This window comes from Hyperolius riggenbachi, unplaced genomic scaffold (genome assembly GCF_040937935.1).
Source record: "Hyperolius riggenbachi isolate aHypRig1 unplaced genomic scaffold, aHypRig1.pri scaffold_343, whole genome shotgun sequence".
Taxonomy (NCBI): Eukaryota; Metazoa; Chordata; class Amphibia; order Anura; family Hyperoliidae; genus Hyperolius; species Hyperolius riggenbachi.
The window spans coordinates 1-25,549 of NW_027152554.1; the positions used below are offsets into that span (position 1 = coordinate 1).

General features: G+C 43.6%; 1 protein-coding gene across 1 annotated transcript in view; it reads right to left on the reverse strand.

The window, feature by feature from the left end:
* Window positions 1-1,125: 1,125 nt before the first annotated feature.
* The window catches only part of LOC137543900 (basic helix-loop-helix ARNT-like protein 1), a gene marked incomplete at its 3' end in the record, with an annotated part of 65,529 nt that continues 41,105 nt past the window's right edge, over window positions 1,126-25,549 (reverse strand). Inside the window, 9 exon segments of the mRNA XM_068264971.1 lie at window positions 1,126-1,218; window positions 5,921-6,000; window positions 6,138-6,276; window positions 6,279-6,297; window positions 7,780-7,815; window positions 10,545-10,589; window positions 11,048-11,068; window positions 20,735-20,882; window positions 21,084-21,186. Coding sequence (XP_068121072.1) covers window positions 1,126-1,218; window positions 5,921-6,000; window positions 6,138-6,276; window positions 6,279-6,297; window positions 7,780-7,815; window positions 10,545-10,589; window positions 11,048-11,068; window positions 20,735-20,874 — 573 coding nt within the window.

Consider the following 25,549-nt stretch of genomic DNA (forward strand, 5'->3'; position numbering starts at 1 on the left):
CATCTTTTGCCGGTGATCAAATTACTCACCGAGCATTACTATAGCTGTAATTCACATTACCTCCTATGGCGGCACCCAAATGTCCTCGGCCGCCAAGGCCCTTTTAACCAGATTCGTACCCGAGCATCCTCCACTTCACAGCTGCTGCTTAGGACCCTCTTCTTCACCATGGCTCCTATCTTAGTACAAGTCTCCATACTGAGCGTGTACGAGCAAGGTCTGCATGTGTCTGGCAGACTGAAGCTGCTCATGCACTGGGTATGTGCAGACCAACCAGAGCATGCCCAGTACAGAGAAGTTCATGCAAGGCGGAAGAGCAGCCACAAGAGCGTATTCAACTACCTATTGACTTCCCTTTGGCGCCTCTGAACTACATATACATCCAATCTTGATTAGCCAAACCTACTACTTCCATGTAGTATGAGCGCTTACCTACACAATTTGTTTAATATAACCAACATCTGTTGGCCTTCCCACTACATAAAAGAGATACAATTGGTCAATAAAGATCGGGATGTGTGTGCCAGACTTGAAACTTTTAGCCATAGCCCGTGAACAAGCATGCAGATCTGAAGTTTGACTGGGTTAGCGGAATGCTGGTTTCAGGTGTGAGAGTCAGACACTACTGATGCATGAAAGATCAGCTGTATGGTAGGCAATTGGTATTGTTTAAAAGGAAATAAATAGGTCAGCCTCCATATACCTCTCATAACACTTTAAAGTAAACCAGAGATGTCACAATAAAAAGGTTTGATACTTACCCTGGGCTTCCTCCATCCCCATGAGCATCGATGCGTCCCTCACTGTGCTCCAGAGTGCCTGCACCCAGCCGCAATCAGTCCTGTCTGCATGCGCAGAAGAGCCGACTGGCGCAAATGAGCAAGATTACCGGGACTGATTGCGGCTGAATGGAGGCACTCCAGAGGTCGGCGAGGGCTGGAAGCAAGCCTCAGGTAAGTATCAAATTGTTTTATTGTGACATCTCAGGTACACTTGAAGGCAAAAATCAGGAGGTAGTCCGTAAACCCCATCTTTGATTTAAAAAAAATAAAAAAATAAAATGTAAAACTGTAATAGCATTGAGAAACTTAACAGTACAAAGCACTGGGTCCTGTCACTACATACCTGGCTGTAATTGAGAATCTTGAAAACAGATTCGGAAACAAATAAGATTTTGCCACGATCGCAGCCCACCACAAAGAGGAACCCATCTGCTGCCTACAAGAAAAAAAACAACAAAAGCTGCTGATCACTGGAATAAATACATCACAATAATGACACAACTATATGAAAATAATGAAACCAATACACAGAAAAACACAAAACAGAGCAATGATTGATGTGACATGTTTGATGCTTTCTGTAGCAAAGCTGTCAGTACTGTATAAGTGTGTTGTAATAAGAACAACTTCTATATTAATATCCAAGTAAAAGATTAGAGTGGATCTTCATGCAATTGTTTTTCCTATTGCCATGCTCTACTGTAGTACAGACATTAACAGAATGCCAACTAATCTATATAACTAAAATGCCGGTTGTAGTTATGCACGGCATGGACGCAGCTGCTGTGCAGACATGCCTACAATTGTACCCGCGCATGCACACCTCTGCCCACCCAGCCAAACCCAGAGCACCGCCACCCACAAGCACCCGAGCACTAAGCCACCGCCCACAAGCCCGCACTAAGCTGCTGCCCATGAGACAAAGCACTAAGCCACCGCCCACAAGCCCGCACTAAGCTGCTGCCCATGAGACAAAGCACTAAGCCACCGCCCACAAGCCCGCACTAAGCTGCTGCCCATGAGACAAGGCACCTAAGCCACCGCCCGCACTAAGCTGCCGCCCATGAGACAAGGCACTAAGCCACCGCCCACAAGCCCGCACTAAGCTGCTGCCCATGAGACAAAGCACTAAGCCACCGCCCACAAGCCCGCACTAAGCTGCTGCCCATGAGACAAAGCACTAAGCCACCGCCCACAACCTCAAAGTAAGCTGATGCCCATGCATGGACACACCTGCAAGCACTCCACAGAATCCCATGCACGTGAGTGCGCACACAATTGCATGTTTTGAGTGGCAGTGGCATTTGTGTTGTGCGAAACGGTTGAGGTGTGCGTCCGTTCAGGCAATTCTGCAGTAAGCGAGGGCAGGTGTGTCCCTGCATGTGATTCTTTACAGAATCGGGGGCTTACTGGTACTCTATAAACCATTCTCTTGCCCTCAAAGTGAGTTTAAAAACCTCTCAGGTTATAACCAGCCACAACCTAAACAGAAACCGTAACCAAGAATTGCATTTTATCCCAATCAGTAGCGGATACCCCCTTTCCCTTAAGAAATCTATTCCTTTTCAGAAAGGATCATCAGGGGGCTCTGTTTGGCTGATATTGTGGTGAAACTCCTCCTACAGTGTGATGTCAGCACCTCACAGCACTGAGGTACAGAGGTCACACTGTGGGAGCCTTGTTGCATTGTGGGAAATAACAGCTGTTTCCAACTGCCAAAAAAGGAAGCAGCATCTCCTTTCACTGACATCGCCTGCCAGCAGTAAAAATGTCACCACATGTTAAATTTCAGAATGTAAATCAGGGAGAGGAAAGATTTTACAATGGGCATACACAGAATCATTTATACACATTTTTTTGTAAAAATAAAGCACTTTTATTACATTATTTTTGCTGGAGTTCCTCTTTAACTGTTCAGCAGTTGCTGGCAGTTTTTTACACTCTGTGGGTCAGCAGATATTTGAACGTTACATAGTTATTTGGGTGGTGGGGGGGGGGGGGGGGGGGGGGAGAAACACGACATGAGTCCATTGACAAGGATACTTTGCTTCTCCCTAGTTTACATGGAGGAAGGCCTTGTGATCCCCAACAATGCTTGAGCAGCAAACATGCCCCAAGAAGGCTGGAGAGACCCTTCATATGGCCATGTATACTGCACTTTGTGTGATGTAGCCTTCATGCAAGACAGTAGGCACCGCAGAAGGACAAACACAGCGAGAGAGACGGAGCTCATGGCATACTTTGCCAGGCATGTCACATACCCACACCCAGTGACTCACTGCTGCCCGCATTATATCATTTCCTTGGCATAATGAGCATCCCACCCACAGACACACACTTATAACCTCCTGCTGACACTGTACGTCGATACTGCAGATAAACATCTGTAAGATGCACACCTGACCATTGTATAAAGAATAAACACACGTTTAGCTCACCAAACATGTGCAGGAAAACCGAGCAGCCCGGCCATCAGAACCTTTTCCCTGAGAGCTCAGCTGGCATCCGGTTCATATCTCCTGCCTGGTGTCTGAGAAGGAGCTCTAGTAATCCAGGCATAGCAGTAAGGATGGAAGCAACTCTGCCAACGCAAACCGCAGTCCATCACTAGTGCAGACAGTTCGTGGTGAACATTCACCTTTCTCATTTAACATGAGCTACACGTGAAGTTTGCATTTGCTCCATACTTTAGCATGCAGCCATAAACGGTCCTTTCACCATCATTTATACATAATTGTAAAAATTAAGCAGTCACCTTTTGCCTGTTGTAAAATCTTTCCTCTACCCGATTTACACTCTGACATTTATCACATGGTGACATTTTTACTACTGGAAGGGGATGTCAGTGGAAGGAGATGCTGCTTGATTTTTTTGGCAGTTGTAAACAGCTGTAAACTGTTATTTCCCGCAATGAGGTTCACAGACAGGAAACTGTCAGGACCATGGTCCTGACATCACACTGTTGGAGGGGTTGCACCACAAGATCAGCCATACAGACTCCCCCGATCAGTTTGAGAAAAGTAAAATATTTCTCATGGGAAAGGGGGTATCAGCTACTGATTGGGATGAAGTTCAATTCTTGGTCACGGTTGGTCAGGTGGGACACAGGACAGCGAATTAAAGTGGGATAAAACTCTTAACATTCAATAAAAAAGCGATTTCCTACTTTTTATTGCCCATAAAGTTATATTTGTGCACAAGTAATATTGTCTGTTTACAAATTACAAGTTCCCAAAGTACAGTTTATCTGCTCTGAAAGCTGCTGTTGCATAGCTGCTGTATTTATATATTAAAATGTATCTAGTGATCACTTTTCTATAAGTGTACAAACCATGCACTGAAGCAAAGATGCAAAAAGAAATATCAGTTTTGTGACTCAGATAGGTGTCACAATCTCCACTGCAGCTCTTTTCATGTCCTCTCTGGATGCAGCTGGTGGGTAGGTGGGAGGTGTGACCACTCAACATTTACATGTTCTGGGTTCAGCTGGGATTTAATCATGGGGGTGGGGGGGGGGGGGGGAGCAGTGGGGTGTGATGCAAATCATTTTATATACGGTTGGGAAACTGGCTCGTTTTAAGCCTTCTTCTTTAAAATAAAAATAAATAAATCAGATAACCAAGGAAACGCACATGAATAAGTACACTGGGGGAAGCTTTCTTTTTAGAACAGCTCATTCCTCTTGTGTTATCTGGCAAAGACAGCAGCTCTGTTCCGCATACCTGTCTGAATCCATGCCAGCAGATATCAGTCCTCAAAGCACATTTGTCCTTCTAGATGGGGCAATCGAGGATTTCAAGCTGCTGGCAATAGTTCAAGAAAGTGTGAGCAATGGCAGAACTGTGGAAGGAGCTGCATTTTCACTCTTTCAGGATCAACTCAATCATAAACCGATATCAACCGGAGCAGGGTAGATGGTTTCTCGAATGTTCCCACTGATATATATGGTAAAATACATGAGGGTGCTTCATCTCTGGCTCACTTTAAGGACCAGAGACTGCTGGTACTGTAAAACAGCACTTACCAACGATTCGCCACACATACCCGCTGCAGGTCCCTCCCTCTGCTGTCTCTATGACGGCAGTGCTCTGTGAGCCAGTCAGGAGCCGCTTTCATTGGCTCCTGACCCTGTCCATCAATGTAAGCCAATGGGATTGGCTTACAGCAATGACAGGGTCAGAAGTCAATGAAATCAGCTCCTGACCCGGCTAACAAAGCTCTACAGTCATACTGAGGGGCAGGGCGAGTGGGTTACGGCGGGGTCAGAGCAGCAAAATCAGCAGAACAGTGCGGCGACAACTGTTGAAATCTACGTCCCATCAGAGCCGCACAGCCACAAGCAGGACGTAGATTTCAATTGCGCTGGTCCGGAAGCAGTTAATGTTAATACTATTGTTAATTTATCTCCGCAATGTCCATGTTACCTTATGGGTCGGTTCACATAATATGCGATTTAACTGAAAGCTTTTCACGATGCACGGCTATGGAACAACTGATCATTTAAAAACACGTTATTCAGCCTTCAGTGTGAATAGGCCTTTACCGCATTCGGTAACGCAGAAAACAGCTGATTTTTCCTGAACATCTTGCTAATCAGTTTTAAACTTTTGAAGCTTATATAGGGCTCGATTCACAAAGCGGTGCTAACCCAGTTAGAGACTTTAGGCGTGATAACCATTGCACCACGCTGGTGAAAAGCCAGTTTAGGCATGATAAGTTTAGGCATGATAAGTTTAGATACGTTTAGATCGCACGCAAAGTCCCGCACGCAAAGCAGCGCCATTAAACTCTATGCGAAGTGCACCAGACTTTGCTAGCACAAAAAACTTTTGATCAGCTGTGCACTGCGGTGCTAACCCAGTTGGTGCTTAAACTTATCACACCTAAACTTATCACACCTAAACTTATCATGCCTAAACTGAGTTTAGGCGTGATAAAGGGCTTTTCACCAGCATGCTAACTGTTAGCACCGCTTTGTGAATCAGGCCCATAGTGTTCACAAAAAAAAAAAAAAAAAATGCAACCAGTTTCCTTACCCAGACATGATGCCTGAGGCAGAGCACTGAGTGTACTTGAAAACAAACAAAAACAAAACCCACAAGGTGTTAGCATGTGCAACAGAGGAAGAGACCCCTTACCCTGAGAATCAAATGCTTCAGTTCATCATCTGATAGGAAGGCTGGCTTGTAGTTGGCTTCAGTGTACGGGTTTGTAGCACCTGCCAAAAGAAGGAAAAAACATTAGAGGAGAACCCTACTGTCCACTCTGAGGCCCAATAAACCCACAGAGCCATTTACTTTGATGGCTAACTAAGGAAGGAAATGCACTCTGGTTCCACAGCTCTTGTTCACCCACCTCGTAGCGTTTTCATATGCTGCACAGCCATTCGCAGCACGGTCAGTTTATCCAGCTTGCGGGACATGGCGTTACACGTGGGCACCAACGATGCCAGCTCATCAATGAAGCTGTTCATCTTATCCCTCCGCCTCTTTTCTCAATCTGACTGTGTGCCTCCCTGAAACAAACAAGAAGAATGGCATTTTACATGCTGCATCTCAGCAAGAATTCAACAACAACTCTTCACTCACTTTCACTCTTATACCCGTGAAATAATTTGTGGCATTATTTATATTGTAATAACTTCATCATACACATATAGTGCTTACAAAGCCTAACACTAACTGTCCCTCAGTGTTATAGAATACTAGGGTAGGCGCTCCGTACAATAAAATCTTTAAACCAAAAGTTCTGGGTTCATGCTACAATGGGTTCATGCTGCTCATTGCGACAACGGACATGCTATCACAATCTATGGAAAGATTGCGCATAGATGCTCCATTGCATCGCTTCGATCATAAGGTGCTCATTAAGGTTTCACTGTAGGGCTCAGAATGGGGCATTTCATTGAATGGAACCAATAGACACGTTGATGGATTCTATGTTAAAAGTAGGATCTGTTGAGACAAGTTCTGACACGTCCATTCTGTCTGGAGTCTTTTGTGTGACAAAATGCAAAAGTCCCAACCTGCACTTCCAGCCCCTAGAAGTCTCTCTGTCCAGCACTGAAGTTCCGCCATGCTTCTAGCTGCTGCTGTCCCCTCCATAAAATCCTGACCCGTGGCTAGGTTGTGTCTTCCACACGCCTCTCGTGATAGCTCTTCTGTAGCCGGGAGTAATTTGCGCTTGAACAGTTAAAACTTGAGCTGTGCAAGCGCGGGGCGCATCCCTGACCAGTCATGAGACGTGCGAAGCATGCATGCGCAGGCGGCCACGACCAAGCTGCAGGTCGGGATCTTACGGAAGGGACAGCGGCAGCCAGAAGCACGACAGAACTTCTGCGCTGGACAGAGAGACATCTAGGGGCTGAAAGAAGCCCCAGGTGAGTAAATATTTTCTTTTGTAGGGTGACCTCATGAATTCTTTAATGCTGACCATACACTGTTGGTTATAGGACGATTGATTGTCCTATCCATTCTTATAACCGATTCAAATCAAATGAATTGACTGAACATGAATTGATTTTTTTGCTCATACACTAAAGTCATTTTTTGATCCATTTTTCCACCTTTAATCGATCAGAGGCTGTATTCGATCACAAAATCAGCACCCTGATGAATCCGATCGAGTAAAGGTCAATCGACTACATAATGAAAAGCTCTCAATTCTTGTTCTATCGATAGAAAAAACCCGACATACTCTGTCAATTCATTTTAAGAACTCTATCGAATATCGTCCGATAAGAATCAATTCTACACCAAAATGACAACTCTATTCTTGATCCATTCAATTTGTTTATCTGTTAAAATAATGGATTGAAGTCCTGAGCTCAGATTTACTGGATACCTTAATTTTCAGCCTCAGTACATTTACGCTTGTCTGCTGGGCAGCTGGTTCACCGCATTATGCTTCATATAAGAGGGTATATTAAAATTGCATTGTGTATGGGGATTAACCGCCATCACAGAGCAGGATAATTTGTACCTTGGCTGCTACTTACCGTGCGTTTTTAATCCGACCCTCAGGATATTCCAACCTGAAAAAACAAAAATAAAATAATTTCAAATAAAAATACAAAAACAATTATGCACATTATACACAAGCAAGGTAAAATCAAACAGAATGCATGGTCAACCTTCTGTAAGCATATTATTAACGGCTTAAAGAGAACCCGAGGTGTGTTTAAAGAATGTTATCTGCATACAGAGGCTGGATCTGCCTATACAGCCCAGCCTCTGTTGCTATCCCAAACCCCACTAAGGTCCCCCTGCACTCTGCAATCCCTCATAAATCACAGCCATGCTGTGAGGCTGTGTTGACATCTGTAGTGTCAGTCTCAGCTGCTCCTCCGCCTCCTGCATAGCTCCGGTCCATGCCCCTGTCCCTTCCCTCCAATCAGCAGGGAGGGAAGGGATGCAGGCGGGGACTGGACTTCTGCAGGAGGCGGGGAGAGCAGCAGACTGACACTATAGAGATAAACACAGCCAGCTCTGACAAGCTGTTTGTCAGCAGGATGGCTGTGATTTATGAGGGATTGCAGAGTGCAGGGGGACCTTAGGGGGGTTTGGGATAGCAACAGAGGCAGGGCTGTATAGGCAGATCCAGCCTCTGTATGCAGATAATATTCTTCAAACCCACCTCGGGTTCTCTTTAAATAAGAAAAAAAAAAAAAAAAAAAAAAAGGAATTACGTTGTTCTAAAGAATATTACAAGAGTATGTATTTTATTCCTCAGGGATGCTTCCCTTTTCCATAAAAAGGTATATACAGTCCCCAGTTAAAGGGAACCTAAAAGCAAGGCTTCCTTCCATATACATTTCCTTTTGAGAAATACCAGTCGCCTCCTTTAAAAGGAAATATGTGACCCTTTCTATCCCTCTTGATTTAGGTTCTGGAAGGAGGGTGGGTAACGAATACACAATTAGCAACAGTAGAAAAAAAGTGGAGGAAATGGTCAAAGGTAACAAAAATGGAAACTGCCTAGAACAGGATTCTCTACTTTTCCTTTATAAGATTCTTAGGAATCAGAACGTGGACAGTGCAATACATGTGTTAAATAGAAGTAGTATCTACTTATATATGTTTTATTTCTAGGTTAGCATGGGTGTCGCTTGTTCTTTAACAAAACGAGGTAGGGACTGTTGGTTTGTTCTTAACCTGAATCCATTCTTGCCAGATCTGTCCCCTGTACCTCACCAAGCCCCCTGTACCTCTAGTGTCCCCCCGTAGTGTCACCTCTGTCCCCTGTACCTACTCTGTGCCCTGCCACTGTGTCACCTTTGTCCCCGTCGTGTCCCCCTCTGAAAACATGATCTTTTGTAAGGGAGAAGGAAGAAAAAACAAAAAGAAAAAAAAAACATACAATGGTATCTGGCAGGAAAGAGCGGAGACACAATTTGAGGATCAAAACTTGAAGTGGATCAGAGATAAACTTTTACTCAATGCATGATTGTGTTCCTTTCATATAGGTTATAGGGTATTCCTCAAGCCAAATACTTTTTTTGCTTTGTTTTAATACTCTAATTCCCTATAAAAACTAAAGCCTCGGCCACAGCTCCTTTTATGCCTTGGCACTGTAGCAAGGGCTTATGGGAGCTCAGTCTGGTCAGCAGGAGGAGGTTACTAGCATTGATTTCAGAGGTAGAGGGGAGGATGGAGGAGGAGAGGGGACTGAATTTACACACAGGCAAGCTAATAGTATCTCCAGCCCTCAGCCTGTGACAATGTGACAAACAGAACATGGCTGCCCTCATTGTATCACAGGAATAAATAATTAAACTGCTGAAGCTGTTTGCAGCTAGATTTGCTGTGTAAACTATCTAAATTTTAGATAAGATATATAGACAAGTTACTTGTTATAGTTAGTTTGCATTCTATCATTATTGCAGATCTGAGATGAAAAAAACGGTTTTTACTTGGTCTTGTCTGACTAGGAGAGAGACTGACAGGCACTTGCCTAGAAGCCTTTTGAAAGGCAATGAATATCCAATAAAGTTATTAACACTTCCATTTCCTCGTCCCTCAGTCCTCATGGCTGTGGGAGCCATTTCCAATGGTCAGCCAATTACTCTGGGACAGGAAGATAATCCATCCCCTTGGATGGCAACAAGCTGATCAGCAATTCATAGAATCCACACACTCTGGCATATAGTGAGGTGAGACGCTCACACGAATAGGACCAGAAAGGTCACACCGCAGGCTAGCTGATTAAGTTAATTTGTACTAGAGAGTTTCGACTCGCTCTAAGCTCCAGCACATATTAGTTTAATCAGCCAGCCTGTGGCGGGCCATTTCCCATCTTTTCTGTGCGTTGTGCATTATAATTATCAGGTTTGGTGCGCCTGAATGGAGACTGGCACCGGCTAAGCCATCCTGACTGGTGGGCAGCGTGGTGGTGACGAAGTGGTGGGCGTTCTGCGTTACGTGTGCTGCTCTAACAGCTTTCTGCCGGTGTTTTGCGGTGGGTATTTTCAGGCCCACAGACTTGTAAAGGATGCAATGTGTACATCACCACTTGCTTGTAGGTTAATCCCCTGCATATCATATGATCTTCTAACCTTTCACCACTTGTTTACAGAGCACCCACTAGTAAAGTGCATAAAGCATGCCTCAGTGGGCAGATGAGCTGTACGGTGGATGGAGACTCCCAACAAAAATTACATTCAGAGGTTGCGGGGCATCAAAACACACTGGAGATGGCAACGAAGGAAAAATGATCTCATGAAAAGTGTCCATGATAAGCCATACTGTTTTAGTGTTTACTCACAGTCCATGTGGGTCATCCTTGTCTGTGTCCATCCCTTCCCCGTGACTATTACAAGAGAAAACAAAAAGGTTTTATGTGTCATAAGTCTGATCACAGCACACAGTTATACACCAACTCTGAGTTCTCTAACCCTTATAAGCAACAGCAGATATTACAGAATAATTTACATGGGGGGGGGGGGGGGATTTATTTTTTTTGCTGAATGTACCATTATTGAAAACTTAAATAGTGCAAACATTTTCTGCAGCATATTACAGAGTACATAGTCATGTCCCTGACTGTCCTCAGAGGAGCTCACACTCTAATCCCTACGATAGACATGGTCTAATGTCCCTGCTAAAGTCCAATTTTAGGAGAACCAATTGACATCATTAAGTTTTTGGGACATGAGAGGATACCAGAGTACCCAGAGAAAATCCACAGGCAGAGCAGACAAGGCTTTCATAAATTGGAAGGGGGAGGGGGGGGGGGGGGCAGGGGAGATATAGTGGGCAAATACTTACTCAAAAGAAAAGCCATCGAGCCTATATGACAAAGACAAGAAAACATACAGCATTAGTGCAAAATATCAACTGTGTACTAAATATATTGCAAATATAAAACTACAAATGCTGGTAGGAGTAAAAATGTACACGTAAGCATTAGAAAACCTATTTAGTGAATTAACATTTTCCAAAATTCTTTAAAAAATTAAAACAAATATTTCCCTGTTCAATCTTTCCATTTTTGGTTTGGATGCACACATTTTACTTCTAGTAAATCAGCACTAATTGCAATGCAATAAATACACTGAAGGTCCCTGGTTTGTTGGGTCCTGCTCATTTTTGCTGTTGACAGGACACTTCCATTTCATTGGACAGATCAGATCTCCAGCTTCTGTCCAAACCCCTCCCCCTATACAGTCATCATTCTAGAGGAGGTTAGCCAGAGGGGCTGGAAGGGGCAACAGCCAGTCTTTCAACATAAGCACAGATCACCTGACTCAGCTCAAACTCCTCCCTCTTCTGCCAAGAGATCAACTCATTGTGGCCAGCACTGCAGCATTCCACCTCAGCAGTGATCTGTAATTCAATTCTTAAAAGAAAGAAAGAAAGAAAGAAAGAAAGAAAGAAAGAAAAACACCTTTCCCACGCCCTTTCCAGTGTTTTCCTAAATGAGTAAGGAGGGGAAATTTCACTTGATGAGAGGGATAAGGAGGCTGCCATAAGCATTTCCTTTTAAACAATGCAGGTTGCCTGGTTGTCCCCCTGATCCCTTAAATACTTTTCACCATTGAACCTGAACAAGCATGCAGATGCAGTGCTCTGACTCATGTCTGACTGGATTAGCCACATACATGTTTCACAGTTGTAAAAAAAGGGTATAAATATGGCAGCCTCCACATCAATCTCACCTCAGGTTCACTTTAGGGCAAACAAGCGGAAGAGAGGTTACGGTTGAATGCTCTGTTGTACACTAAGGCCAAGAACTCAGCAAGATCATCAGGTCACTTTGCTGAGCTGCTGTGCTGTCCACAATGTCAGCCTCTGAGCAGCAGAGGGAGGAAGTAGGCGGGGCTAGGTGATCAGCAATGTGCTGCTGTGGGAAAGCTTACTACTAGCTGAAGAATGTGTCACTCCACTGGCAGCTGCCCAACACCCCCCCCCCCCCCCCCTCTTGAATCTGTGTCATGTGACAGATTTCTCTAAGGGCTCATACACACGGGGCACGGCTGTCGCCGCAACCACGTGGCAATTGACTTGTTCAATCGCCGGCTACAGCCGCAACTGTCGCTAGTCCGCGTGTGTATGCGGACTAGCGACAGGAGACGCAATGCAAGTGAATGGAGCATCCGGCCGGGGGATGCTCCATTCACAGACCGCTTCGGCCGCGTCTCTGCCTTTCTGGCGAGACGTGTGGATAGCTGTCGCCGCCAGGGAGCTCTTGTTCCCTGGTCTCTTGTAGCCATGCAGCGGGGGACAATTGTCCCCCGTGTGTATGTAGCTTAGAAGGTTATTTCTCTGGAATGGTCGCATTAAATATAAGTGCTGTGTGCGTATTGCTACAGTCCTCAATTCACTTTTACTCACAATGGAATAACTGGCAGGGGGAACAAGGGATTTAATCTGCTGTCACAATGCAACATGATAAAAAGAGAAGGTTGAAAAGTCACCAGTTGCTGAAAAAATAAAACCTGATGAGCGCACTTCCATTGCATGAAGGCAGGAGGAAGAGATTACTGGTGCTACATGTCTCCCTATAGCCAAGATCCTTCCATACGTCATGCTACAGAAGGTCAATGCAGTTACTATAGAAACAATAGAAACTCACGCAGAGAGGAAAGTCAGCTCTGCAACCTCTACTATACAACAGGATTGCTGTCATCCCTCAAGTTTATCTCTCTCGGGATGGCGAGCTAGCGGATGTCGCACACCTGCAGAAAGCAGTCACGGCACAATTCCAAGAGAAGCTGGCACGTCTGAGGCGACATCACAGCAAGCACTGTGCATTTATAGTAAGCCAGGAGCGGAATACGCATGATGAGATGAATAATGCGCTTCTACGGTACTGGCACTAATTAACACCTTCCAGGAAACGCGGCCTTTCAGATTTGCAGATTAGACTCTCCCACTGGAGTCCACTCTGGCTCTTTTACAGTGGACCTGAACTCTTGCACAGGACAGAAGGAAAACAGAGAAATGCACCCTGTATGTATTTAGAGAGTTTAGCCTGTCTAATTCTGACTGTGTCATCATGGGTGTCAAACGCCATTATCGCTGCACATCCGATTGAAAATGCAACAGATCTGACAGGTTTTTGATTAGTTAATTTCCTCATTGGGCAATCTCAGGTATTTCTTTATGTACAAAAGCACTTATTCAGTCCAAATGCCAAATAGTGTGTAAACGAGTAAGGAAGCTGGCTGACGACTGTATAGATCATTTCCAGGGAGTGCTTTTGCAAACAAAGTTAATACTGAGAAACTCCTATGAGGATATGGACTAGCCCAAAATCAACCAGATCTGTCAGCTTTTGAATACCTACAGTGAGGCTACATTTTCACTGGTGCAGTGCGATTCCGTTGCAAAAACAGCTAAAAGAATTTGCATGCAGATGCAAAATTCATACGCGTTTGTATGCAAATTTTAACGTGAAAACCACGTTTTGTAAGTATGCGATTTTAACCATGTCAGTGCCTGTGTGCTTTTATATTAATTTTATGCGAAAATGTACGCAAATTCGCATGGAAAATTCCCATGGCAATTACGCATGCAATTTTCCTAATTATCACATTACATGCGAATAGCACAGTATGCTTGCAGCATGCAAATTCTGATGGCTCTGCAGTGCAGATTTTTTTTCTGCAGACCTACGCGCAGATTTTTTTTGCTAGTGGAAACCGGCCCATTGACTTGCATTGTGATGCGAATCTGCATGCGAATTTGCGCTAGTGGAAACAGGCCCCGAGTGATAACATAGGAAAAATATTTTTTCTGTGCATTTTGCTCTATGGGAAATATGCAGGTATTTTAAATGTTAAACATTTTTCCCGATAGCTCTCCTTTAATTTACATTTAGGTACTTGCGGCTGCCACAATCCTAAAAACGTGTGCGTGCGTGTTTAGAGGGCAGTTAACCGCCATCAAAAACAGTGTAAACAACTTCGCAAATCCAGCCAACTGCGGGGAGATTTTCTGTTTAACCGCCTCGGGCACAGACAGAATCCGACTTTCAGACACCAGGTCAGTTTATTATCAGTCTATCCCTGGACAGAAATAGCAACAAGATAACGACAGGATTAGCAGGTCATGAAGTTCATCTCATGGGGGATTTTAAAGGGAAGCCATAGGACGCCAGGCACCAGAAAGTGAACGCATTATTATGTGCTTATATAGCACTGACATCTTCTACAGCACTATATGGAGCACAGTCATGTCACTGACTGACCTCGGAAAAGCTCCCTTTCTAAAGGCCCATACACACGGGGTACGGGCATCGCCGCAACCACGTGGCACGCGCGTGTTGCGGCGACAGGTCGCCCGTGTGTATAACGCGCGCGCCCCGAACCGTCGCTAGACTGAGCTGTCGCCAGGCGATTCACATGTTCAATCGTCGGCTACAGCTGTCACCGCAACTTCGCCGGTACTGTCGCTAGTCCCGCGTGAGTACGCGGGCTAGCGACAGGAGACCTACGCAAGTGAATGGAGCATCCGGCCGGGGGATGCTCCATTCACAAACAGCTTCTGCCGCGTCTCTGCCTTTCTGGCGAGACGTGTGGACAGCTGTCGCTCCCTGTTCACGTGCACGCATGCAACGGGGGACAATTGTCCCCCGTGTGTATGTAGCTTAATCCATACCATTGTCCATATGCTGGATTCAAAATGGTGTGTCGCAGAACACACACACACACACCTCATAATGTGTGTGAACTGCAATGTAGACTGGAGACTGTACATAAACATTAATACAAAGCCTGCATGCAGTGAGTTAGAATAACGTGATCAGTTACAAAGCAGAGATAGGAACAACCCCCATAGGAGTTGTATGGGCAGTGAGCTGGCATGCAGAAATATTGTGACGCAACTGATGCAATGCGAAAGGACAGTCAGTCTAATGTCCTACCAGATCATTATTGTATTTATATAGCACAGAGATCTGCAGCACTTTACAGAGTACATCTAAGTCCCACTTCAGTTCCTGCCCAGGGATGTAGCTATTCATCTATTGCAGTGAATGGCAACTGCACACATTCTCGTCGCCCCCCCTTTAGTGGGGAGATTAGTGAGTGGGAACTTCCGTGAGATGCCTGCAGTCATTGTAACGAACAAAGTAACACATACACGTTACTTCCTTTTCGCGAACTAACAGTATGCGCAAGAAAAAATGTGGGGACATCTTGTGGCTAAATAGTAAAATTACACCTACATTTTTTTATTTTTTTTTTACCATTTCAGCCAGCGGGGATTTTTCACCTTATGCATCAGAGAAATTTCCATCTCCCATTCATTCACTAATAAATTTATTAGAATGTGGAACAGAGGCGCCAGCAGGATAAAAATTCATAAAACCTTTAAAAGTGCTTGGAGGAAGTGGTGGGCTTGCCTCCCAAAAGCAGACGAGAAGTCCTGTTTTTATGTAAGTTAACACATTTATTATACGGTACCCCAAAACAGAAATGCAACGCGTTTCGCAGGTCAAGCCCACTTCATCAGGAAAAAATGGGGACAACTGTAGACAAAAACAAGAATAATGGCTATAATGAGGAGGGCTATACAAAAATACCCAAGTGGTATGTCATTTAGGGAAAATATCCTATTTAGAGAGTATATGTGGGCAAGGTGGGAAAGGGGGGGGGGGGGGGGGAGGAAAGGGAAAATGGGCATGTAGGTAAAATTGGGGCGCAGGATTTGTGTGGTTAAAATGGTAAGACAGTTAGCAACGCAAAGAGATAATTAATATAAATATTATCCCCCTCCCCATAGGTCCTTTTATATTAATTATTAATTATCTCTTTGCGTTGCTAACTGTCTTACCATTTTCACCACACAAATCCTGCGCCCCAATTTTACCTACATGCCCATTTTCCCTCCCCTCCCCCCCCTGTTCCACTCCCCGCCCCCCCTTTCCCACATATACTCTCTAAATAGGATATTTTCCCTGAATGACATACCACTTGGGTATTTTTGTCTTCAGAATGTTGTTAGTAGTTTTCTAATTAATAACTGTCAGTCTGCAGTAACTGTATAGTCCTCCTCATTATAGCCATTATTGTTCTTGTTTTTGTCTACAGTTGTTCCCATTTATGTCTGATGAAGCGGGCTTGACCTGCGAAACGCATTGCATTTCTGTTTTGGGGTACCGTATAATAAATGAGTTAACTTACATAAAAACAGGACTTCTCGTCTGCTTTTAGGAGGCAAGCCCACCACTTCCTCCAAGCACTTTTAAAGGTTTTATGAATTTGTATCCTTCTGGCGCCTCTGTTCCACATTCTAATACACTGTGTCCACTCCTGGTGGAGGGGAGTGTTACCCCCTTTCTTGCTTCATTACTACAGAGAGTGACTTCTTAACCCTGAGTGAGGACAGGTCTAATCTCCTCACCTGCCTACACAGTGGTTGCCTGGATGGTAACCCATGTTTGTGAGTATAATTTCTCCCACTTAATCATTTGAACTAATCATTTTAACATACTACACCATATTGGGCTCTCGGTTTTTCTTTTATTTTCTTTTATTATCACAATTTATTGATCTATAAACTTGTTTTTTCCGCCACTAATTAGGCTTTCTTTGGGTGGTACATTTTGCTAAGAATTATTTCTTTATAAATGCATTTTAACAGGATTAATAAGAAAAAAAAAATGGAAAAAAATTCATTTCTCAGTTTTCGGCCATTATAGCTTTAAAATAATCCACGCTACCATAATTAAAACCTATGTATTTTATTTGCCCGTATGTCTCGATTATTATACCATTTAAATTTTGTCCCTATCACAATGTATGGCTCCAATATTTTATTTGGAAATAAAAAAGGTGCATTGTTTCCGTTTTGCGTCCATCACTATTTACAAGCTTATAATTGACCCTTAGGTAACTATTTAGGGTTGATTTTTTTTTTTTATTGTAATTTTTTTTTCCATTAAAAATTTTATTTGGGTAATATTTTGGTGTGGGACATAAACAGTTAATTTTTAATGTTAAATGTGTAGAGCGTAATGTAAAAAATATGTAGATGTAGTTACACTATTTGGCCACAAGATGGCCACCTTCGTTTTTGTTTTCCCTCCTTGTACTTCTCGCTAAGCGGGCAGAAGAACTGAAGCCTCACGGGTGAGCGCTTCGGTTTATCTGCAGGGGACAGGGATCGGTGATCGGGAACCATGTTCCCTTTCACTGATCCCAGGGCTACCGGGGGACACCACGGGGAAACAGGTGAGCAGCCATCCGGAAGTGAGCTTCACGTCTGGGCGGCTGAAATGGTTAAATTAAAAATACATACAAAATATATACATACACACAACAAAAAACAAATAGTTAACTTAGGGACAACTTTTTTATAAATGTATGTCATGAGGGTATATTACTGTTATTTTTGCAAATACGGGCTTGTAATTCACGATGGACGCAAAATAGAAAAAAAAAAATACACCTTTATTCCCAAATAAAATATTGTCTCCATACATTGTACTAGGGAAATATTTTAAACACTGCAGTAACCGGGACAAATAAAAATGTGTGGGTTTTATTTTATATTATAATGGCGAAAAACTGAGAAATTAATGTTTTCCATTTTTTTTCTTATTCCCATTAAAATGCATTTAGAATAAAAAAAAATTCTTAGCAAAATGTACCACCCAAAGAAAGTGTAATTGTTGGCAAAAAAACAAAAACAAACTATAGATAATTTCATTGTGATAAGTAGCTAAAAAGTTATTGGCAAATGAGTGGGAGGAATGTCGACAGGTGAATATTGCTCTGGTAAAGGGAAAAACCCTAAGTAGGGAAGTGGTTAAACGTGCCAAGTGCGCCCACCACATAGAGTGAACAGTGTTCCCCATATGTGCTGCAGAGAGGGATTAAATTCTGTGGTTGCGGTGGAATAATGAGTAATTATTATCAGTGTTCTCCCCAGGCTCTTTTAGCCGGGTGCTCCACCTGGTTAATTTTGGTTCGCACTCGGCTGTCATTGGCTCTCCTCCTCCTATGCTGTAAGTAGAGTTGTGCCAGCCCTGCATTACCCCGTCACGCCGCCCTGGCACTCTCATGCCACCCAGCTGGAAAAATGTTTTCGGGAGAACATTATTATTATTATTATTATTATTATTATGTGTAATTATATTATGTAACAATTGTATTGATTTTATTAAATGGGTCGCCCAAATCTACATGTAATAAAGGTCACATTAGTCAGTAGGATTGTTATGGAGGTGTAAATACATTGGAGATGATTGAATACGCATGCCAATTATTATGATACAGAATTATGCCAATTATGTAAATGGACTAACCAAATCTTGCAGTGAAAGCATTTCATTGGTCCATGTTCAAGTTACATAGATTTGCACCTTAGAATCATTTGCATATTTCAGGTAAAGTAGAAAGTTGGCACTTAGCCAAAGTTTTGTACTAAATGCCTTTTAGATATCTGCGGCAAATGAATATTGGGAAACAAAAATCCCTATATAGACTTCAAGTGCAGGCGGAAGTAGTTCCATACTAAAAATCTGACTAGGACATATCCTTATGGGAAATGCTCAGTATTCACTTTATTCTTTACATAAGGGATTCCTGGAAAAGATGTATACAGATAACCAGCCTTCCTACATGCTAAAGCAACTGCCATCCAAGTAGGTGCTTTTGAAAATAGACAACCATGAGAATTCCCCATGAGGAGATGGATAAGTCCAAAACCTGTCAGATTTTAACAACCTACTGTAAGTGACAGCAACATAGGAAGGGGGAGGGGGTGTAATTTATAGTGCATTTTACCCTGGGACAAATACATGCAATACAAACTATGCAATACATTTTTCAGTACATATTTCTCTTGTTACAGTTTTGTGTAAACTGTTATAAATAGTATAAAGATGCCCTTACATCAGCTGATGTAAGGGCAGATCCAGGGCTGTGGAATCGGTACAAAATTCATCAGACTCCTCATGAAACAGATTCCAGGTACCCAAAATTGCTCCAACTCCTACTCCACAGCCCTTGCATGGCTAAGGAGGAGTGCAAAATCATCCAACTCCCAACTCAGACTTATGGAACCACCGACCCAGACTCTAGGCACCCCAAAATTGCTTTGACTCTGACTCCACAGCCTTGGGCAGATCAACCAACAAATAGTTATCTTATCAAAGAGAGATTTGTTGTCTGCCCATATACCGCAGGCAGATTCCTGATCAATTTCATGCTGAAATCTATCTACAGTCAGCCTTGTGACGTCGCATCTGCCGCCTTGCCAGCCCAATGCTGTCACCCCCTAATGTTAAATGTGCTCCCATTCACTATACATTACCTGTCCGTGGCTTGCTGGAGTAACATGGGCGCATGCAAAGTCAGCTTCCTTACAACCCCCACTACCATCTCTGCCCCAGAGGAGCCAACTGCCTTACAATCCCACTACCGTCTGTCCCAGAGGAGCAAACTGCCTTCCAAACCAACTACCATCTCTGCCCCAGAGGAGCCAATAGTCTTGCAAATGACCAAAACCAAACTGCTGCCTTTGACCGATTAGTCCATTTTTAAGCAGCTTAAAGTTGCATAAATCTTGATGCATTCTGGGGAGAAGGGAAGATTACATGTATGGAGCTTTAGACTATGGTAAGGACATGAAACTGACTACAATAATGATCAGGTTGCAAGCTCCTCCAAGGATAAAATAGTGACATGACTATGTACTCTACAAATGTGCAACATCACACCCACGTTACTGCGGCAACCACGTGGGCACGTGTATGGACGGAGGCTGGAGCCAGCGGCGGCCACGGACAGGTAGTGTACAGTGCACTGGGTACATTTAACATTAGATATTGTTCACCATTACTGCAAGGCACCCGATCGACCACGACAGCCCGACATCTTGCAGCATGTCCGATCGCCATGCTCGGCCTGAAATTGGTCGCATCGTCGATCGGGCATGCACTTGGCGGCAGAGATTTTCATCCAATTCATTAATTATTATCAAATGGGACGGTTGGTCGGCCGCCAAGTAGCTAGAACACTTTAAAAGAACAATGAAAACAACCAAAAAACATTTTACACTATAAATCGAAAGTAAATCCTTTATCCATGTTTCACACAACTCAACTTACAACAAATTCACCTTACAGACAATTTCCTGGAACTGAACTTTTTGATAGTAAGGGACCACCTGTATTTAACATTTTTTGATATAGTGTTCCTTTTACTTGAAATAATGTCATAACAGATGCATATAGAATAGAAAAAAAATGTGCCTTACATAGGGACTTTAAAAAAGTACAACATGAAAAAAAAATCCAATTAGATGCCCAATTCATTGACCCATCATGGGGTCATTCTTTTACAAGAGCTAACTGTCCTTCAAAACAGATTTGACGAGACACAAAAAGACGCAGGTGGAGGACATTACACTGCTTCAGCAACGTGGAATATGCCCATTTCTTCTGTATAGTTAGCACTGATTACATACAGGAAGGGGTGATAATAAATGACGGTTAGCACTTACTGGTAATCTGTCAGACTCCCTTTCCTCTTGCGGTTACACTCCATGCTACTCGTACTCAGGGAACTAGAGATGAGGTCGGTGGGTCCTGGGGACATAAAGTCGCTCATAGTTGACGAGATATCCATTCTTTGGTCAGCCATTGGAACACCTGAAAGAAAGAGTTGGAGATGTGACAGGAGGAGAGGGAACATTACACCACAACTGTCTTATACAACCAGCCAGGACAGACACAGCATTACTGCCATCTCCTGACCTCAGGATGGGTATCAGGTTTACCATGCATAACGGGAGGTTACACAATCAGAGCTGGATGAACCAGCTAAAGCGCCTGGTCTGCCGGAAAACTTACCTAAAAGATGCTGTCTTCGAAAAGTAAGAACCACGGGTGGAAAATAGAACCTTCTAGAGGCCAATACAGCAGTCACCTACTAACCATGGTCTTTTGTTGATCACTACAAAGAAAAAAGGTATACCTGTGAGATTTATTTAAAAATAAAATAAAAATAAATCAGTGTTCATGTACAACACATTACAAGTGCACAGAGGAACCATGCATCATCCCAGAAGCTCTGTCTAATGTCCCCTCTACAGTTTGAAACAGACATTCAGCAAAAATCACATCATGAATGCAAATCCATATAGATTCAGATATGTTCTTGCATCACAGCAAGTGGAACTGAGCTCTATGGGTTAGGAATCTAGAATGAGGTTACTATATAGTAAAGTCAACTGTAGCAACACTCACTGATACCTAGAAATAAGACTGTGTGGCTGAGAAACACTTCTAGGTGCAGAAAGAAACACTTCAATAGTTCAAGATTTGTCTGTATGGGAGCTGAGAACATTTAAAATGGTCTTCAATCACCTCAGATAGTGAAAACCTTAAAATACACCTGAATGAGAGGGACATGGAGGCCGACATTTATTTCCTTTTAAATAATGTGCATTGCCTGGCTGTCCTGCTGATCCTCAGCTTCTAATACTTTGGGCCATAGACCCTGAACAAGCATGAATATCAGAAGCCTGACTGAAGTTTGACTAGATTTCCTGCATGCTTGTTTCAGGCATGTGATCCAGACACTACTTATGCCTGAAAGATCAGCAGGACAGCCAGGAAACTGGTATTGTTTAAAAGCAAATTAATATAGCAGCCTCCATATCCCTCTCACTTCATGTGTCCTGTAAACCAAATTTTTCATTACAAAATAAGACTACAGGGTTTCAGGAAAGTTCTATTTATGGATAGGACTATAGATACAAGACTTAGGTAGAATGAACAACATTTCTGAGTATGCATCCCAGGCATGGACTTACACTAGCGCTTGAGATCAAGAGACTTAAAGAGGAACTCCAGTGAAAATAATGTAATGTAGTGCTTTATTTTTACAATTATGTATAAATGATTTAGTCAGTGTTTGCCCATTGTAAAATCTTTCCTCTCCCTGCTTTACATTCTGACATTTATCACATGGTGACATTTTTACTGTTGGCAGGTGATGTCAGTAGTAGGAGATGCTGCTTGCTTTTTTGGCAGTTGGAAACAGCTGTAAACAGTTATTTCCCAAAATGCAACAAGGCCCCACAGTGTGATGTCAGAACCATGGTCCTGACATCACACTGTAGGAGGGCTTTCACTACAATATCAGTCGTACAGACCCCCCTGATGATCAGTTTGTGAAAAGGAAAAGATTTCTCATGGGGAAGGGGGTATCAGCTACTGATTGGGATGAAGTAAATGCCTTGGTATGGTTTCACTTTAACTCCTTGTAAGCATTTTCAAGACGCTTAGGAGTTTTCCAATAACGTGTTAATTCTCTCGAGCTTGAGCAATCACAATTGCTTACGTAATCCTAGCCAAAATCGATCAGAACAGTTATGTAGGTTATGACAGCATTTAGGAGTGTATTAGTACTGGGTTGGCGTTATTGAGGGAAGGTGTCCGACAAGGCTTTGTGCTGCAGTGGTTTGTTAATAATGGGATGCTGTTGGATTCCTCACATGTATGGAATCTGGAGGGTTCATCAAGGGTCTGTCAAAAGCGTTCTCTGAAGAACGATGTAAAGGTACCGTTACCTATTAATAATTGCCCACGGTAGTGGCTAAATTAGTTGTGTGCTTTTTCTTGCACTTCTAAGGGCCCGTTTCCACTCTCGCGGAAACGGCCGCGAATCCGCAGAGTTTCCCCGCAGGCAAATCGCGCGGGGAAACTCTGCCATAGGGGACAACGGCGCCGCCGGCCGAATCGCTTGCAGTAGCGATTCGGCCGGAAACCCCCACAGAATTCGCGGCGGAGGCTGCGATTCCCATAGCCGTGCATGGCACGGCTGATGGGAATCGCCTGCGATCCCGCCCACCCGCTCAGTGCCGGCGTGCGTCTACGAGACGCACGCCGCACTAGTGGAAACGAGCCCTTACAGAAAATGAGGTCAGGAAAGTAAGCAGCAGTTCCACTCAACAAGAGTCAGACACAACGTGTCGGAGAAAATGTCAAGCTAATCAATGAAGAAGGGACGGCCATGACCCACTCTGTAACAAGAGACTGCGTTCCGTTAAATGCAGTGATTTTTTTTTCAGCTGAAGCAAGTAAAATTGAAAAAGAGAGAGAAGAGTTAAAAATACCCATTTACAGCTAAATCCAATCAGCTGTAAGTGGTTTACCCAAGTCAGATTCTTATCTAAAAGGAGATCCAGGTCCACCGTCTGCTATACATTCGGTCAGTGGACACTTCTGAAATAAGCCAGCGAAAAGTACCAAAACAATTTGTAATAATAAAATTATTATAATATAAATAATAAAAAAAAATAAAAAAAAAATCATCAACTTAAGTGCAGTTTACTTTAACTTAAAGTAAAGAGGGATATGGAAGCGGCTATATTTATTTCCCTTTAGGGCTCGTTTCCACTAGTGCGGCGTGCGTCTCGTAGACGCACGCCGGCACTGAGCGGGTGGGCGGGATCGCAGGCGATTCCCATCAGCCGTGCCATGCACGGCTATGGGAATCGCAGCCTCCGCCGCGAATTCTGTGGGGGTTTCCGGCCGAATCGCTACTGCAAGCGATTCGGCCGGCGGCGCCGTTATCCCCTATGGCAGAGTTTCCCCGCACGATTTGCCTGCGGGGAAACTCTGCGGATTCGCGGCCGTTTCCGCGAGAGTGGAAACGGGCCCTCAAGCAATACCAGTTGCCTGGCTATCCTGCTGATCCTATGATACTTCTAGCCATACACCATGAACAAGCATGCGTCAGATCAGCCACTTCTAACAATATTGTCACAATTGACAAGATTAGCTGCATGCTCGTTTCTGGTGTGATTCAGACTACTTCAGCCAAATAGATCAACAGGGCTGCCAGGCAACTAGTATTATTTAAAAGGAAATATGGCAGCCTCCATATCACTCTCACTTCAGGTTTTGTGGGAGGTGCATCTAAACCCAATCATGGATTGGCTGGGCATGGAGTTTATGTGGGTTTGCTAAGGGCATTCTGGTTTCTGGTGTCCACCTACATCCCAAATACTTAAAGCGCACCAAAACTAACACATGATATGAGGAGATAAACATCGATTTTTAGTACTAGCCCTACTGAGAACATCACCGCAGTCTATCACTACAGGGGTTAACAAAACAGTGCTTTTATGTACACAAATGAGTAAGGGCTCGTTTCCACTATTGCGGTGCAGAATCGCCTGGATTCCACCGCTGTTGAAATTGCATGAAATAGCATGCGGATGCGAATTTTTGCCGCGAATTCGCATAGGTGAGGGTATATGCGAATTTAACCATGTCACTGCCTGTTTGAATTACATTGGTACCTATGCGAATTCGCATGAAAATTCGCATACCATAGCCGCATGCGAATTTCCTATTAAATACATTAGCGGCGATTCGCATGCATTCCACTCGCAGGCGAATTCGTTGGCTCTTTTGTGCGTTTTTTTACCGCTGAAAAAAAACGCACCTCAACAACGCTACAGTGGAAACAGGCCCATCCACTTGCATTACATGTGCGAATCCGCATGCGTTGGACGCATGCGGATTCGCGATAGTGGAAACGAGCCCTCAATCAAAAAAAAATCTAAAATAAGGTTTGACCACTTCTATTTGGCTGAGAAAACACTACTTGTAACAGGAAAGTGCTGAAAAGTTCAAACATATTTCTTTTGTTTTGCAGCTGAATGAAGTAGATTTTATATTAGACTGACATGGCTGCAGTTTAAACTCCCATTCAATTCCTGGCAGAATCAAAATCTATCTACTAGGTACCCATTCCCCCACAATCTCTGATCAATAAAATTTGACTAAAAATTGATTGAAAGATTAAATCCGACAGGACAGAAAATGTAGATGGACTCGGGCAGGAGTAGTGGTAGACGGCCAATAGCACTGCATCAAACAGTGCAATGCTACAGTTTGATCAACTGCTGGTGGTCATTCGCATACAGGGAGAGCTGCAGTGAACCTCCGAGGGTCCCAGCGCTGGATCGGTGGTCGGGAGGAGGAAGTGGGAAGCCTCTGAAGGATCCTGATGCTTCCCTCTACCGAGTAAGTTTCTAAAATTTTACACCCGTTGTTCTCACTGGTTCACTTTCTTTTAAGGAGTTGTGGACTCCATGCCTAGGCAGTTCATATTGGTTTTTGCATCAAAAGTGCAACCTACTCACTATTAGGCGGGTGTTAAGAGTTTGGTCTGATAGGTGAATGTGGCTACAACAAGCCTTTTACACATTTTCATCAGAGTTCTTCTCTAATTTGCATTGAATCAATGGCCAGGCGCCTACAGAATGAACTGTATTAAAGTCTGTTAAAAACCAAATCTA